The sequence below is a fragment of the Coccinella septempunctata genome, chromosome X (genome assembly GCF_907165205.1).
Source record: "Coccinella septempunctata chromosome X, icCocSept1.1, whole genome shotgun sequence".
NCBI classification, from domain to species: domain Eukaryota; kingdom Metazoa; phylum Arthropoda; class Insecta; order Coleoptera; family Coccinellidae; genus Coccinella; species Coccinella septempunctata.
The window spans coordinates 3,273,180-3,286,673 of NC_058198.1; the positions used below are offsets into that span (position 1 = coordinate 3,273,180).

General features: G+C 38.6%; 1 protein-coding gene across 1 annotated transcript in view; it reads left to right on the forward strand.

The window, feature by feature from the left end:
• The window catches only part of LOC123321928 (neuronal acetylcholine receptor subunit alpha-7), a 79,981-nt gene that overhangs the window by 43,863 nt on the left and 22,624 nt on the right, over window positions 1-13,494 (forward strand). The window contains exons 2-3 of the mRNA XM_044909737.1: window positions 6,666-6,805; window positions 6,960-7,004. Coding sequence (XP_044765672.1) covers window positions 6,666-6,805; window positions 6,960-7,004 — 185 coding nt within the window. The remainder of the gene's footprint in view (window positions 1-6,665; window positions 6,806-6,959; window positions 7,005-13,494) is intronic.

Consider the following 13,494-nt stretch of genomic DNA (forward strand, 5'->3'; position numbering starts at 1 on the left):
TGCCTCGTGCCTCCTCCCCCAAAAATAACCTCGCATGCGATCTAGAACGTTAACACCTCCCCCAATATTAGCGTTTCCTACTTCTCATTGTATTCCTCCGAGTATCTGACGTGACTGCAGCGAAAAATTCTTATCTGGGCGAAGATAATAATAGAAAACCTACACACGCAACGCTCAACACTTCGCGAAATCCCAAAGACGCAGTTGACACTTTTCATTTATATACGGGACGGGAAATTACACTTGAAAAAGTGGAAATCGCGTGAACTCAAAGACATGAGCAGATTCGTCGGTCACGTATTTATATTTCAGCAGATTTCTGGATTCACGTGACCTCCGTCCGACGCTACAAATGACACAGGGGAAAAGCTAAAAAAATATCCATCAGGAATCGATACTTTACGAGGATGTATTGATATCTAGTTAGGCTAGACCAGTTCCATGCATAAAACGTCAATTTAGACATGAGAAAAATTGCTGCAATATGGATCCAAAAATGTTTGAATGTTGACCAAAAGCTCGCAAGGGTAGAAGCATCGCGTTCGATCTGTGCTCGATTTGAAAACGATGTAGACTTCGTAAACCGAATTGTTACTATGGATGAGACTTGGGTACATTTCTACGATCCAAAAACAAAGCATCAATCGATAGAATAGCGAGACTCTGGTTCTCCAAGACCTAAGAAGTATCGTGTCCAAAAATCTGCTGGAAAAGTTCTTGCTTCAGTTTTTTGGGATTGCCATGGTTACTATGATTGATTTTTTGGATGGGGGTAGAACAAAAACCGGAGATTACTATTTGACGTTACTGACCACTCTACGGAAAATAATTTAAGAGAAAAGACGCGGAAAACTATCCAAGGATGTTTTGTTTTTGCAGGACAACGCCCCTGCACACGAATCTCATGTTGCCATGCAAAAAATTTGTGATTTAGGGTTTGTATTACTAGAACACCCTCCTTATTCACCAGATTTGGCATCATCGTACTATCATCTCTTTCCTCAACTGAAAAAAAGTTTGAAAGGTCGTAAATTTTCTTCCAACGAAGAGGTAATAAAAGCTGTGAAGGTCTGGTTTGCAGAGCAAGAAGGAACATTTTTTTTTGGAAGGTCTAGACACGTTGCAAGTTCGCTGTAATAAATGTATCCAATTAAGAGGAGAATATGTTGAGTAATAAAATATTTTGACATTGAAATTTAGTTTGGTTCTGTAGTAGGCTAAGAATTTTTCGATATATCCTCGTATAAAAAAGAATTTCACTGATGAATTCGTTCCTTGATTAGGGATTCCTATTGTCAACATTTCAAATTTCAGTAGAGTTGATTGAAAACGAGAACAACGTCATCGAAAGTCAATTATTATATATTGAATTGATGTTTACCTTCACCCTGATGAAGATGTTCCACGTGTAGCTTTTCGTATGAATTTTCATAGTTCATAGAATGAGATGGTGAACGAAGATCAAATGGATAACTTTTGTCACTTTTCTCGAAAATTTATTCACAAAATTCCGGATAACTATCATCCGCATAAGGGCACTGAGAATAACTCATGATACGCGTCCAAATTTCCAGGAATTGGATATCGGGAATACTTGAAGATGAATAATATTTTCCTTCTGATCCATATCAATATTTCAAAGGAGTCGAGCTGAGTGATTTTCCTCATTTATCTCCAGTCAATAAATATTTCCGTTCGTCCAGAGCACTCTCATGTAGGGAACGAGGAAAAACGAACGGGAAAACCAAGGATTTGAATAATTTAATTCGCCAAGATTTTGCGGCGACATAAATGCATAAATTGAATAAGACCGAATTGAAATTCCCGATTTTTCTCATATTTTGCCGAATGTTCGGGCCCTTGGGAAATCTAATCGATTGATTAATGACCCTCTGCTCACGTTTAATCTTCAACATTTGGTCGATCGATTTCTCCCAGAATTGGGTCAGTCAGTGGCAGATGTTTCGTAATATTCCATGGGGATGATGAAGGACTTTAAGTCGCCAAACATTAATTTCTGCACTCGGTTCCTTCGTTTTATATGAAAGATAGCTTCGGAAACGTTATCGAATCGTTGTAAAACTGGAGCATTTCTCCTTTAAGGGGATATAACATCGTCCTTCACTTCGTAAATTGTACTCATCAAACTAAAATAATTATTTCTTTCGAACTGTCTCCACCCATGTCTTCTTTTTTCCATTATTTGAAGATTAAGAATTTCTTTTGTGATATCAGAATTCTTCCATTTATATTCCCCTTTCATCAAGAATTTTATATATGATATATAACTCACGTGTATTCCTGGCATTCAAAAGAAAATATATATCGTGCAATATCGATGGAACTAGCAAAGTTCCAACCATTAACTTAAGTCGAGTTATAAGGCTTGTTAACCTTCGGAAAAAGCTTAACGATGTCAGAACACGAATGGCAACGTTGAATTTTTCCGCCCCATTCGACTCATTCATAAAAATATAAAAGGTGGCGAGATAACCCGTTGTATGAATGGATGATCAGAGTCTTCGATCTTGGAATAGTTTCTCCATAAAAGCGTTCGCGTGTGTTGTGGGCCTTACGTGTGAAACGAGCGGAAATTGGAAGATTGATAGAGCATTTTTCAGGCGCGGAGCTGTAAACACCGGAATATGCAGTGGGTAACGTATTCAACCTGTCGAGTGGAATTCAGAAAAAAAATTTCCGTTCCATGTAATGGATGATAGTTCGAAAACGCATCCGACACACAGCATTCTTCAATCTGTTTGCCGGGATCGTTAGAGGAGGCTGGATTCCACTCCAATTATCCTGGGAGAACAAATAGTTTCGGACAGAAGACAAATTTTGGAAAATCGCAGTACGCTTTTACAAAACACCATTTTGTGATGATTTTTCCAAAAATCTATTTTGATGTATGTCACTATTTGCTTTAATCCACAAAGTTATCGAGATACTTCAGAAAAAGTGTAAAAACTACTAATTTTATCATCCCCCTCTTCTCCCAAAACCGACACTCAAATCAATGAGAATTTTAACCTAATAATATGGCCGGTGTAGAAAAATTTGTGGGGGCATTTTTGGACTAATTGCACTGTATTATATGCTCAAACCATTGAACATTCAGAGCAACTAGTGTTGATATTATGTTCTAAAATTCGTCTTGCTTCACACGTTTCAGCAACAATTAAATAACCCAAACTAATGCCCGTGCAAAGTACATTAGTGCCTCCAGAAAAAGACCGAATGCACGAATAATAACTATCTCGTGAATTCAACCATTGCTCGAAATGAATACACCGAATTTCGGACCATACTGAAGAGGTTAACCGAAGTATACCGCATACTCCGACTTCATTTCATACGAACTGAAAATGATACATAAATGAATGTTGAAAACACTTCGTGATACTGGTCGTTGAAATTTTCGACTGACTTGCCTCCCATGTACCGCTTTAATTATACGGATTTAAAATGTACATATTAAGTTACTGATCAAAGAGAAGCCGAGAGGTTCGCATATACATCGAAAATTTTAATCACATTTCCCCATCCCCGAAATGTGAATGCTTGACTCTTGGGTAGGGGAGGAACTCGACTATAATGGGGAATAAGGATATCGTGGGGTTTTCAAGTACGAGGATGTATTGATGTCTAGTTAGGCTAGACCGGTTCAATGCATAAAAAAATATTGCGTTATCATAGCAACGAACAATAACTCATTACAAATGTCAGTGTAAGGTTTGAGGTCACAAAAGTAAACCAGAGTTAGGTATGTCCACCAAAATTGTGAAAATCGAAAAATTGGATTATCGAGCCATCATCAAGTACCTGTATTTAAAAGAGTTAGGAGGTAAGCAAATTTACGAAGATATGCTCAATACCCTTGGTGATCAATGTCCTTCGTATGCGACCGTGAAGAATTGGACTGCAAGTTTCAAAAGGGGTAAATATTCCATTGAAGATGATGACCGATCAGGAAGGCCAGTTTCTGTGTCAGTCCCAGAAAATATCGATGCATACGAACGAGTAAAATTGCTGCAAGATGGATCCCCAAATGTTTGAAAGTTGACCAAAAACGTGCCAGGGTAGAAGCATCGCGTTCGATCTGTGCTCGATTTGAAAACGATGTAGACTCCTAAAACCGAATTGTTTCTATGGATGAGACTTTGGTACATTTCTACGATCCAGAAACAAAGCAACAATCGATGGAATGGTGACACTCTTGGTTCTCCAAGACCCAAGAAGTTTCGTGTCCAAAAATCTGCTGGAAAAGTTCTTGCTTTAGTTTTTTGGGATTACCATGGAGTAATCATGATTGATTTTTTGGATAAGGGTAGAACAATAACCGGAGATTACTATTCGACATTACTGACCACTCTACGGGAAAAAATTAAAGAGAAAAGACGCGGAAAGCTATCCAAAGGTGTTTTGTTTTGGCAGGACAACGCCCCTGTACACAAATCTCATGTTGCCATGCAAAAAGTTCGTGATTTAGGGTTTGAATTACTAGAACTCCCCCCTTATTCACCAGATTTGGCTGCATCCGACTATCATCTCTTACCTCAACTGAAAAAAAGTTTAAAAGTTCGTAAATTTTCATCCAACGAGAAGGTTATAAAAGCTGTGGAGGTCTGGTTTGCAGAGCAAGAAGAAACACTTTATTTGAAAGGTCTAGAGACGTTGCAGATTCGCTGTAATAAATGTATCCAATCAAGAGGAGAATATGTTGAGTAATAAAATATTTCGACATTGAAATTTTGTTTGGTTCTCTAGTAGGCTAAGAATGTTTCGAATCGTTCACTTAATTGGTTTAGATCTTATTTTGCTCTAGCTGCATCTCGATTCTTCTTCAGAAAAGATTGAACTACAGTTCGATTGAAGCCAGAATAAGAGGCTACTACCCTCCTATTTTGTTCAATTGTGTTCGCTGTTTCGCAGATTCGACGAAAAATTTTAATAACCCATTCCTTCCATGTATAACTTCAGGCGGGGATGAAAACGCAAATAAATTTTCGAATGCACCCGCCATCGTGGGCGAGCCAATGAGGGAATAGGAAAAATTTCCAGGGGCAGAAAAAACGAACACAAAAGCCCCATTCCCGGTGAATGAGAAAAAGAGCCATTGACGTCCTGATTTAAGCCACGATCTATAACGCAATTATGACGTCGTAGTCCGTTGACGAGTTAATATCCGAGATGTTGCCGGGGTTGATTAATTCACGTGCGGAATGGCATAATTCGGTACGTAGCTGCGAAACGGATCGAGTTCATGACGGGGTTAAAAGATAATTACAATCGTACAAATCCGGATGCCTTTTACGAAATCACACAGGTTACGGTGGACCCCGGTCCCCGGTGCGATTTCGCGCGGAACTAAGGGCCGGACCCCACTGTCGCGCCGACGATTCGGAGGGTATTTTCCATTCTATTCGGCCTGCACGAAACGCAGCAGGCGTTGTTGTCCATAAAAATATCTTGGTCCATCGAATAGAGTGATCATAACCTGTCTGTTCCCTTTAGCATAACGACATTCATTAGTCACTTGTGATTAATGAGCCATTATTCACTGATGGTCTATCGAAATGCTTCGGATTTCCCTTCTGCTAGGTTTTTACTGTCGCAGCTTCGCCACATATCCAATTAGGCGAAATTTAATGAGTGTCTCCCATTCAATTTTCAACAATGTACCGCACCTCTCGTTCGTACACATATAACGTTCGTGGATCCTTTGATTCTGTGGCGGTCGTCAAAGAGGCGCAGGAACTACTTTTAGGTGCTTTTTATCCGTATCGCCGATTCCAGTGCGTATATTTTCTCATTTCGATTTCGCGGTTGGAAAGTCGTTAGTTTTCCGTTGCGAGACAAGATGAATTCAGTGTCGGTTTTATTTCCATGGGCGGGGACATTAACGTACTCTACAAATGTTGTTTTGAAAGGTCTTCTGACCCGTGTAAACCTCTCGGGGACAGGTTGATTTCACTCGTAAAACTCTTAACGGTCTAGTTTATTGCGTGTTCTATCTTTTTATTGAAGGACTTTATGATTTAGTCCATGTGTTACCTATTCATTTCGATACAAATTTTCATATGGATTTCGATGCGTAGGGTGTTTCGATACAGAATGGACAAACATTTAGTCGCGTGTAGATGAAATCGTGGAAAACCAACAAAGTTTGAGCTTTTCCTCTCTTGGTTGTCGCATTGGATTAACTCCATTTCCTGAGAATGAAACATTTTCACAAGACTTGAATACAACTTGTCTACATCGGAAAATTTCTCATGCAAAATTGTTGGAATTTTTCGCGATTTCTGTAGGAATTTTCCAAAGGAAATTCATAGACCATCGTGATATCATTCAAAGTATGACAACTTTGCAAGTTTTCCGGCATTTATAAATCTTTTTTTCCGAATTTCACATAATAGAATTGGACAACAAAAAATACTAAGATGTGACCAGAAAGCAGACACACTCATCTCCCGATCTCATCTACACGACTTATTCAACCACCTTGTATATAAAATGCAATATACAATTTTCTTTCTCAATTACTCAAATTTTCGTCTCTCCATTGAAAAATATACCTATAAAAAGCACAGTTTCAAAGTATAACGTTTGTTTCGAACGAATGAAAACAAATATTGTAGATTTTCTAACAATAAAATTTTTTTCAGGGGTTTTGGCAGGGTACAACGAGAAAAGGCTGTTGCACAAACTGCTGGACCACTACAATGTTCTGGAAAGGCCTGTGGCTAATGAATCAGATCCATTACAATTGAGTTTCGGACTAACGCTAATGCAGATCATTGATGTGGTAAGTTAGAATCGATATTTGTCTATGAGTGTATCAGATTATAGTTTCATGAATAATACAATCGCCGTTATTGACACGGACTGTGCATATCCAAACAATTTGATAATCACAATGTGATGAGCACGTACTCCAATCGGCCATTTTTTATTTGCAGGACGAGAAGAATCAGCTACTCATCACCAATATATGGCTGAAATTGGTGAGTAACTCAACTACTTTATTTCATCAAAATCCGAATTATTTATTTGAGAAACAGTTTCACGAAAATCTGTCGATGAGTTCTAAGAAATCAGTACACTTTATTGAGAACTGGTAGCAAACTTAATCTCATCGATATAACAAGAATTTGGAAAAAAACATACATACAAGAATATATTTTGTGTTCAGCGTGTATAAATCCTCATACAGGATGAGTTTCCAGAAACTTGCCATTGGCATAACTCCGAAGTTAGGAAAAATATTCAGAAGCATAGAGGGGGAACAAAAATGGGATCTTTAAGCACCCTCCTGCGCTCTAACCACCCCCAAACAAGAAACCCTAATGGCACCCTACTTGTTAAACGTCAGAGATCGTCAAGAATAATTCACAAGGAAGGGCAAAGCTGGGAAAAGTATTGCGAATTTTGGTTTTTTCGTAAAATTTGAAATGGATGATCAATGGTCATTCGATTCGTTCGATAAGAATGTTTTTCATTACGTTTTAGACACTTATTAAGTCAATTCATAATCGTGTCTAGTGAATAGCTTTGGTTCATGTCACAAACAATTATATTTCATTGGGGGTAGCACCCAAATTTCCCAAATTTGTGGAATGGAGGAAAGTTTTCTTCTTCATACGAAAATTGACCTAACCGAAATGTTAAGGAGGCTCTTGATAACATCCCTGCTTGCTTTTCCTTGTGTATTCAAAAAGAGAGCTCATGGGCACGTGGAAAATACCACAAGTATGTCCTAAAATGAAATTCACTTAGCTACCCTAATTATGCTAGCCCTGGTGACACCACAGTGAGCCCACTCATACTTTACGTCTCTCGTTCTTCAGCGAAAATTCGATCAGATTACGGCTAAGGACCAGCCAACATTTGGCGAGAACGCCACTCTTGAAGAATAAAAAAACGTTGATTATTACATTACACATCATTAACCCTAGAATTCCTGCGAGAGGTGGTATGATAAAACCGCGATCCTAGAGGCGAGCGAGAAAGAATAATGCAGTAGTATGCATAAAACAAGTTAATCCTTCGCGGAAAAACTCCAAAATGTGGAGATGAAAACCGGATGACTCCCGCTCTCATTTCATGCAGGGCGAGCCGGTTCGTGGATGAAAAAAAAAAGGACTAGATAGTCGAATTGATTTCGATTGATTTTTCAATTGGTTGGTCGCCCGTTCTATTGCCTTTCATGTCGAGCTATTTCGCAATTGAAACCCTTCTGACGTGGATAATTCTAAATGAAATTCGAAATCATCGCCATTCTGTGTGAGAGCGCGGATGACAGTAGGTTTTGGGGTGGCTAGAGCACAGATCCTGTAAATTCTTCACACAATCCAATTGGATTGAAAACTGCATACCCCGTAAATGCTTCTGCCATAGCGAAACACGTGCAGTGGTTAAATAACCCACGTTACTGAAAATTCAAAGTATTTAACACTACCCATAGAAAACTAAGCTGAAGTGAGGCAAAAAAGTATCAATATTCGCCTTGTGAAGTCAGAAATTCGTTCATGTTTCAATACCGAGGTATAAAATCGAAAAGCAAGCAGTACGAACCATCAGATCAGAAGGAAATAATCAAAAAAAATTACTTACATTGTGCCAACTGAATATCTCACACCAGACTCCTTCTTCTTCTTCCTGAAATCAAATTGAGAGTTTAGGTAGGAAATTGCTCACTGGGTATTGTCGAAATTTACAAACATATACACAATATATTCATTCTCATCGATTCCAAACAAAATTTGAAATCATATGTACGATTCCAATCAGATTAAAGAAGCTTTTGAAGCTATATGTGTCTCTCTACACAATTTTCCTATTCAAGAACTTGGGAGGGTTGCTTTGGACGCTAGGGGTTGATGAAAGACGATAGAATTTCTTACCTAAACACATATCCCTTCATATAAAATAGTCGGGTCTGAACTGTTTTGAAAAAATGAAGGGTGTGACCCATTTAGAGAAAAAATTCAGTTAGAACACTCTGTAGAACTTGGATAAATATATCTACCCACCCCCAACCGATAAGATATCCCATATTTTTGTATTTATTTTAATTTTACTACGAATGACATCGATCCAATCGGTAGAAAATTGAACGATCGCTTACCAACGAAACGCTGGACATAAAAACCAATGTTGAGTTCCCAGGATACAGAACACACATTTTTCACTCGGAAAACAGTTTTTTCTACTCCGCTGACAATAATTCACACAATTTCCCTGAGAAAATCGCGAAAGAAAATTATTCCCACTACATATGTCAAACATCTGTGGTGATTTCATTTCTTTGCTCACAGAACATCAACAAACACAGATTTAGAAGATTCGGTGTAGAAATTATTCCACAGTAAAAGCGAAACACGTTCAGTGGTTGAATAATCCATGTTATTGAAAATTCAAAGTATTAAATACTATCCATTGAAAACTGAGGTGAAATGAGGCAAAAAAGTATCAATATTTGCCTTGTGAAGTCACAAATTCAGAAGGAACTAATAAAAAAAAATTACTTACATTGTGTCAATTGAATATCTCAACCAGACTCCTTCTTCTCCTTCCTGAAATGAAATTGAGAGTTGAGGTTTAAAATTGCTCACTGGGTAGTTTCGTAATTTGAAAAAAATACACAAATTATTCATTCTCATCGATTCCAAAAACAATTTGAAATCATATGTGCGATTACAAGCAGATTTAAGAAGCTTTTGAAGCGATATGTGTCTCTCTACACAATTTTCCTATTCAAGAACTTGGGAGGGTTGCTTTGGACGCTAGGGGTTGATGTTAGACGATGGAAATTCTTACCTGAACACATATCCCTTCATATAAAATAGTCGGGTCTGAACTGTTTTGAAAAAATGAATGGTGTGACCCATTTAGAGAAAAAAATCAGTTAGAACACTCTGTAGAACCTGGAAAAATATATCTACCCACCCCAAACCGATAAAATATCCCATATTTTTTTATTTATTTCAATTTTACTACAAATAACATCGATCCAATCGGTAGAAAATTGAACCATTGCTTACCAACGTAACGCTGGACATAATAACATTGATAGTTGAGTTGACAGGATACAGAACACACATTTTTCACTCGGAAAACAGTTTTTTCTACTCGGCCGACAATAATTCACCCAATTTCCTTGAGAAAATCGCGAAAGAAATACGCAAAATTATTCCCACTACATCTGTCAAACATCTGTGGTGATTGCATTTCTTTGCTCACAGAACATCGACAAACACAGATTCAGAAGGTTCGCTGTAGAAATTATTCCACAGCTATCTTAATGATCGCCGAGAATTAAATCAATTCTGACTTTCTGAAATATGTATAGGTACACATTTCGCAGGATTATGAACTTCTCAAACGAAATGTAAAAAGATGTGAAGACTGAAAAAAATTCATTTTCCTAATAAAAAGGAAAAGGGATCCGATGGGGTTGAAAACTATAAATTGGCAGTAAAATAACGTTTTGAAGGGCACTGCAAATTTCAAGTGCCTATATCCGGATAATTTCTGGGACACACAGATGTTTTGTACAATTTTTTTTTAATTTTATAGTGTTTAATCTACATCAAACAAATATTCTCAGGATCTGGGCTGGTTTTGAACTCGTCCTTTGTCTGCAGTTCGTGACTCGTGAAAGAAACCTCTCCCCAGTCTATATATATATCAGTCATATATAATTCGTAGTAAATAATTTTCACCTCATTTGGTTCAAAAATCCCCCAGAATGATGTCGAGACCGATCCTATCAGAACATCGTGTTATTTTTGGTTTTATCCGTGAAACCCAGCGAAAAAATAAAAATTTAAACTATTCCTCCGTCGAAGCTTATTCGATCTGATAGTTCGATGGATATTCCGGGCTTTTGTTGACCTATAAATGTTTCAGACGCATGAGTATGTGATGTTCCTCTGATTGAAAATTTATGTTCCTCTTCCTACGTTCGGTATACACCAGGGTTTTGAATACCTGCACTAAAGCTGAACAAGACTGAGGAGAGACTTACATACTAATTTTGTCCATAAAAAGGAACATATCAGGAGTGTCTGGGGGATGTACGCCGTTCTGCTCTTACCGAAAGTCGATCCGATCCAATTTCGGGTGAGGGACACCCCGTATAGATGATGCTGGGTCCCATGGGCGTTGGGATAAAAATTCTGTTGAATTTGAAAGAATGGAGAAGTATCGATCGACTGGAGAGTTACTTGGGGTATTTTTGAAGATGGAGAATAATATTGCGATCAAAAAGTAACGCGACTTTTTTATCTAGAATTTATTTGCTCTATTGGCCTTTACATCTGTCAAAAACTTGTGTAAATATAAGTATATATAAGATTTGTGAACATGCATATAGGGACGTTTTTTACGAATTTGTTCCAGGCTTTGTCGAACTGGATATTTGCAAATGATGAAACTATCAACTAATTGTTTTGTCGTATGATTTTTTTAAGATATTGCCTAACAAACAATACCAACAGACTGAAGGGTCTATCTTCAAAAGTTAAACATTCTGACGCCAAACACGATGCTAGCATCTCACTGAGCATAGCACAGGTTATAACTATTCAACAACTGTCCTTCTAGTCGACTCAACTTCTGTTCCATATTCCGTAAGTTGCCCGGAAAGAATCAGAATAAAACGGCAATTTCCAGCACGTAAGGGTCGAATCAATTCGGGATTTTCTAGGTGCGAAAGGGCTCAAAGTACGTGGCTGCGGATGAACAAATGGGAAATTAGATGGATGGCCTGAGACATCACGATTTCCATCAGCAGATCATGTACCAAGTTTAAATCACATCTCTGGAATAAGTTGGGGAAATGGGTTAATGCTCGAGAACATTTTGGGCATTAAATTTACGAATGTTCGACAATCGTCCTCGGCGATGTCTCACGTCGTTAAAACTTGCTCAGAAACGTAGAGCGTTTCGAGTTCTGGCGTCGGAATTCAGATTAGCGACAAGGCCCTCCGGATATGAGGGAGGTGGTCAAGTCAACCCCATTCCGATGCTTTCCTATCGGATATAATACCTCGCAACAATCGGGAGAGTTCCTTTCGAGGGGGTGTCCACTTCTTATACAAAGAACTTCCCCTTTGGTGGGGCTATGAGTGATGGTTCAAGAGGGTTAGCTCGCTATGCAAACTACTGGTGGAGGATTGTCATGAAATTGATGCAATTCTGCAAGAAAATTGGCAAACCACCCATCTGAAGTATACATAGGTACCTAGAAACTGGAGGAGTCTTAGACTTTCCTTCTGGGTTCTCGATCATCTGCCAGAAAATGTTCTCATTTCTTTACCACCATCACTTGATGGCTGGTTGGGAAACCGCAAAAAGTCCCTGGCTCAATGAAGGGTGTTGTGCCCATTGTTTTGCCTGCTACTCTGTCATTTCATCACCATACACTCCAGAATTACCAGGTACCCACTCTATACAGAGTGAGTCTTTCACTAGTACAAATATTAACACAAGATTCTAGAGGTCAAAAGAGACACACCATACCATTTTTAAATCCCCCTTTCTACCAGATTAGTCGTCGATTCAGCTCATTGGAGTGACTACTGTAGGTACCTCTCCAAATACACTGAGAGGTGATCACTCTTCGAATTTTACACTGCGAGCCACATTTTCTGATATTATTTCATTCAATCTATGAGCAGCTGACCTCATTCCGAAGATGACGAGCATTTTGGCAGCTGTTTGACCCTGCCATATTTCCCTCATATGTGGGTCTTTTTGTTCACGTAAAGTCCCGTTCATATTTGACTCAGTGAATTGAATGGAAGCCGAACTTCTGGAGCAGTGTTTATATTGATCTTTCCAGGCGTTAAGTATCGAAGCTACCCGAATTTGCAACTTTCCTCCCATCAAGGGTTTACGTTTCGCGTGTCAAATTTCAGACTGTTACTTCCTTTCCAAACTTACAGATCCGAATCGATAACGTGGAGAGGAACTGGGAAGGAAACTTCAGAAGAATCCACCGCACTGCTTAACATCCAGCGAACAATATGTCATATATTTTTCGACTTTATGCACCACTATACTTCTAATATTTGGCATGTCTGTTCAGATTTCAGCTTAATAGAATTACGGAGATTTATGGATGTGATTAATCAACGAAGTTGTACGCGGCCGTTTTCTTCCCGGCAACCCATCAATCTTTTATATATGATGAAACTTTCCTCTTTAAATTCATGGACGAACATCCGACGCTATTAACTGGAACATTGCCGGATATTTGTGGGAGAAAAATCCGTCAATAAAGCCCTAATATGTGGGACGTTTTCTTAGCTGATCCATCAACTTCTGGTTAATAAATTCCCGGTCTTGTCAATCGGTTTCACCTATTGTGTTTTCCGCTCACCTCGCACTTTTTCTCCCCATAAGCATTTCGAACACGTGGCCGGAGATTTCGTGAGGGGAATAGGGGTTGGTTTCCGTACGAAAAGAATCTGCTCCGGTGAAGGACCC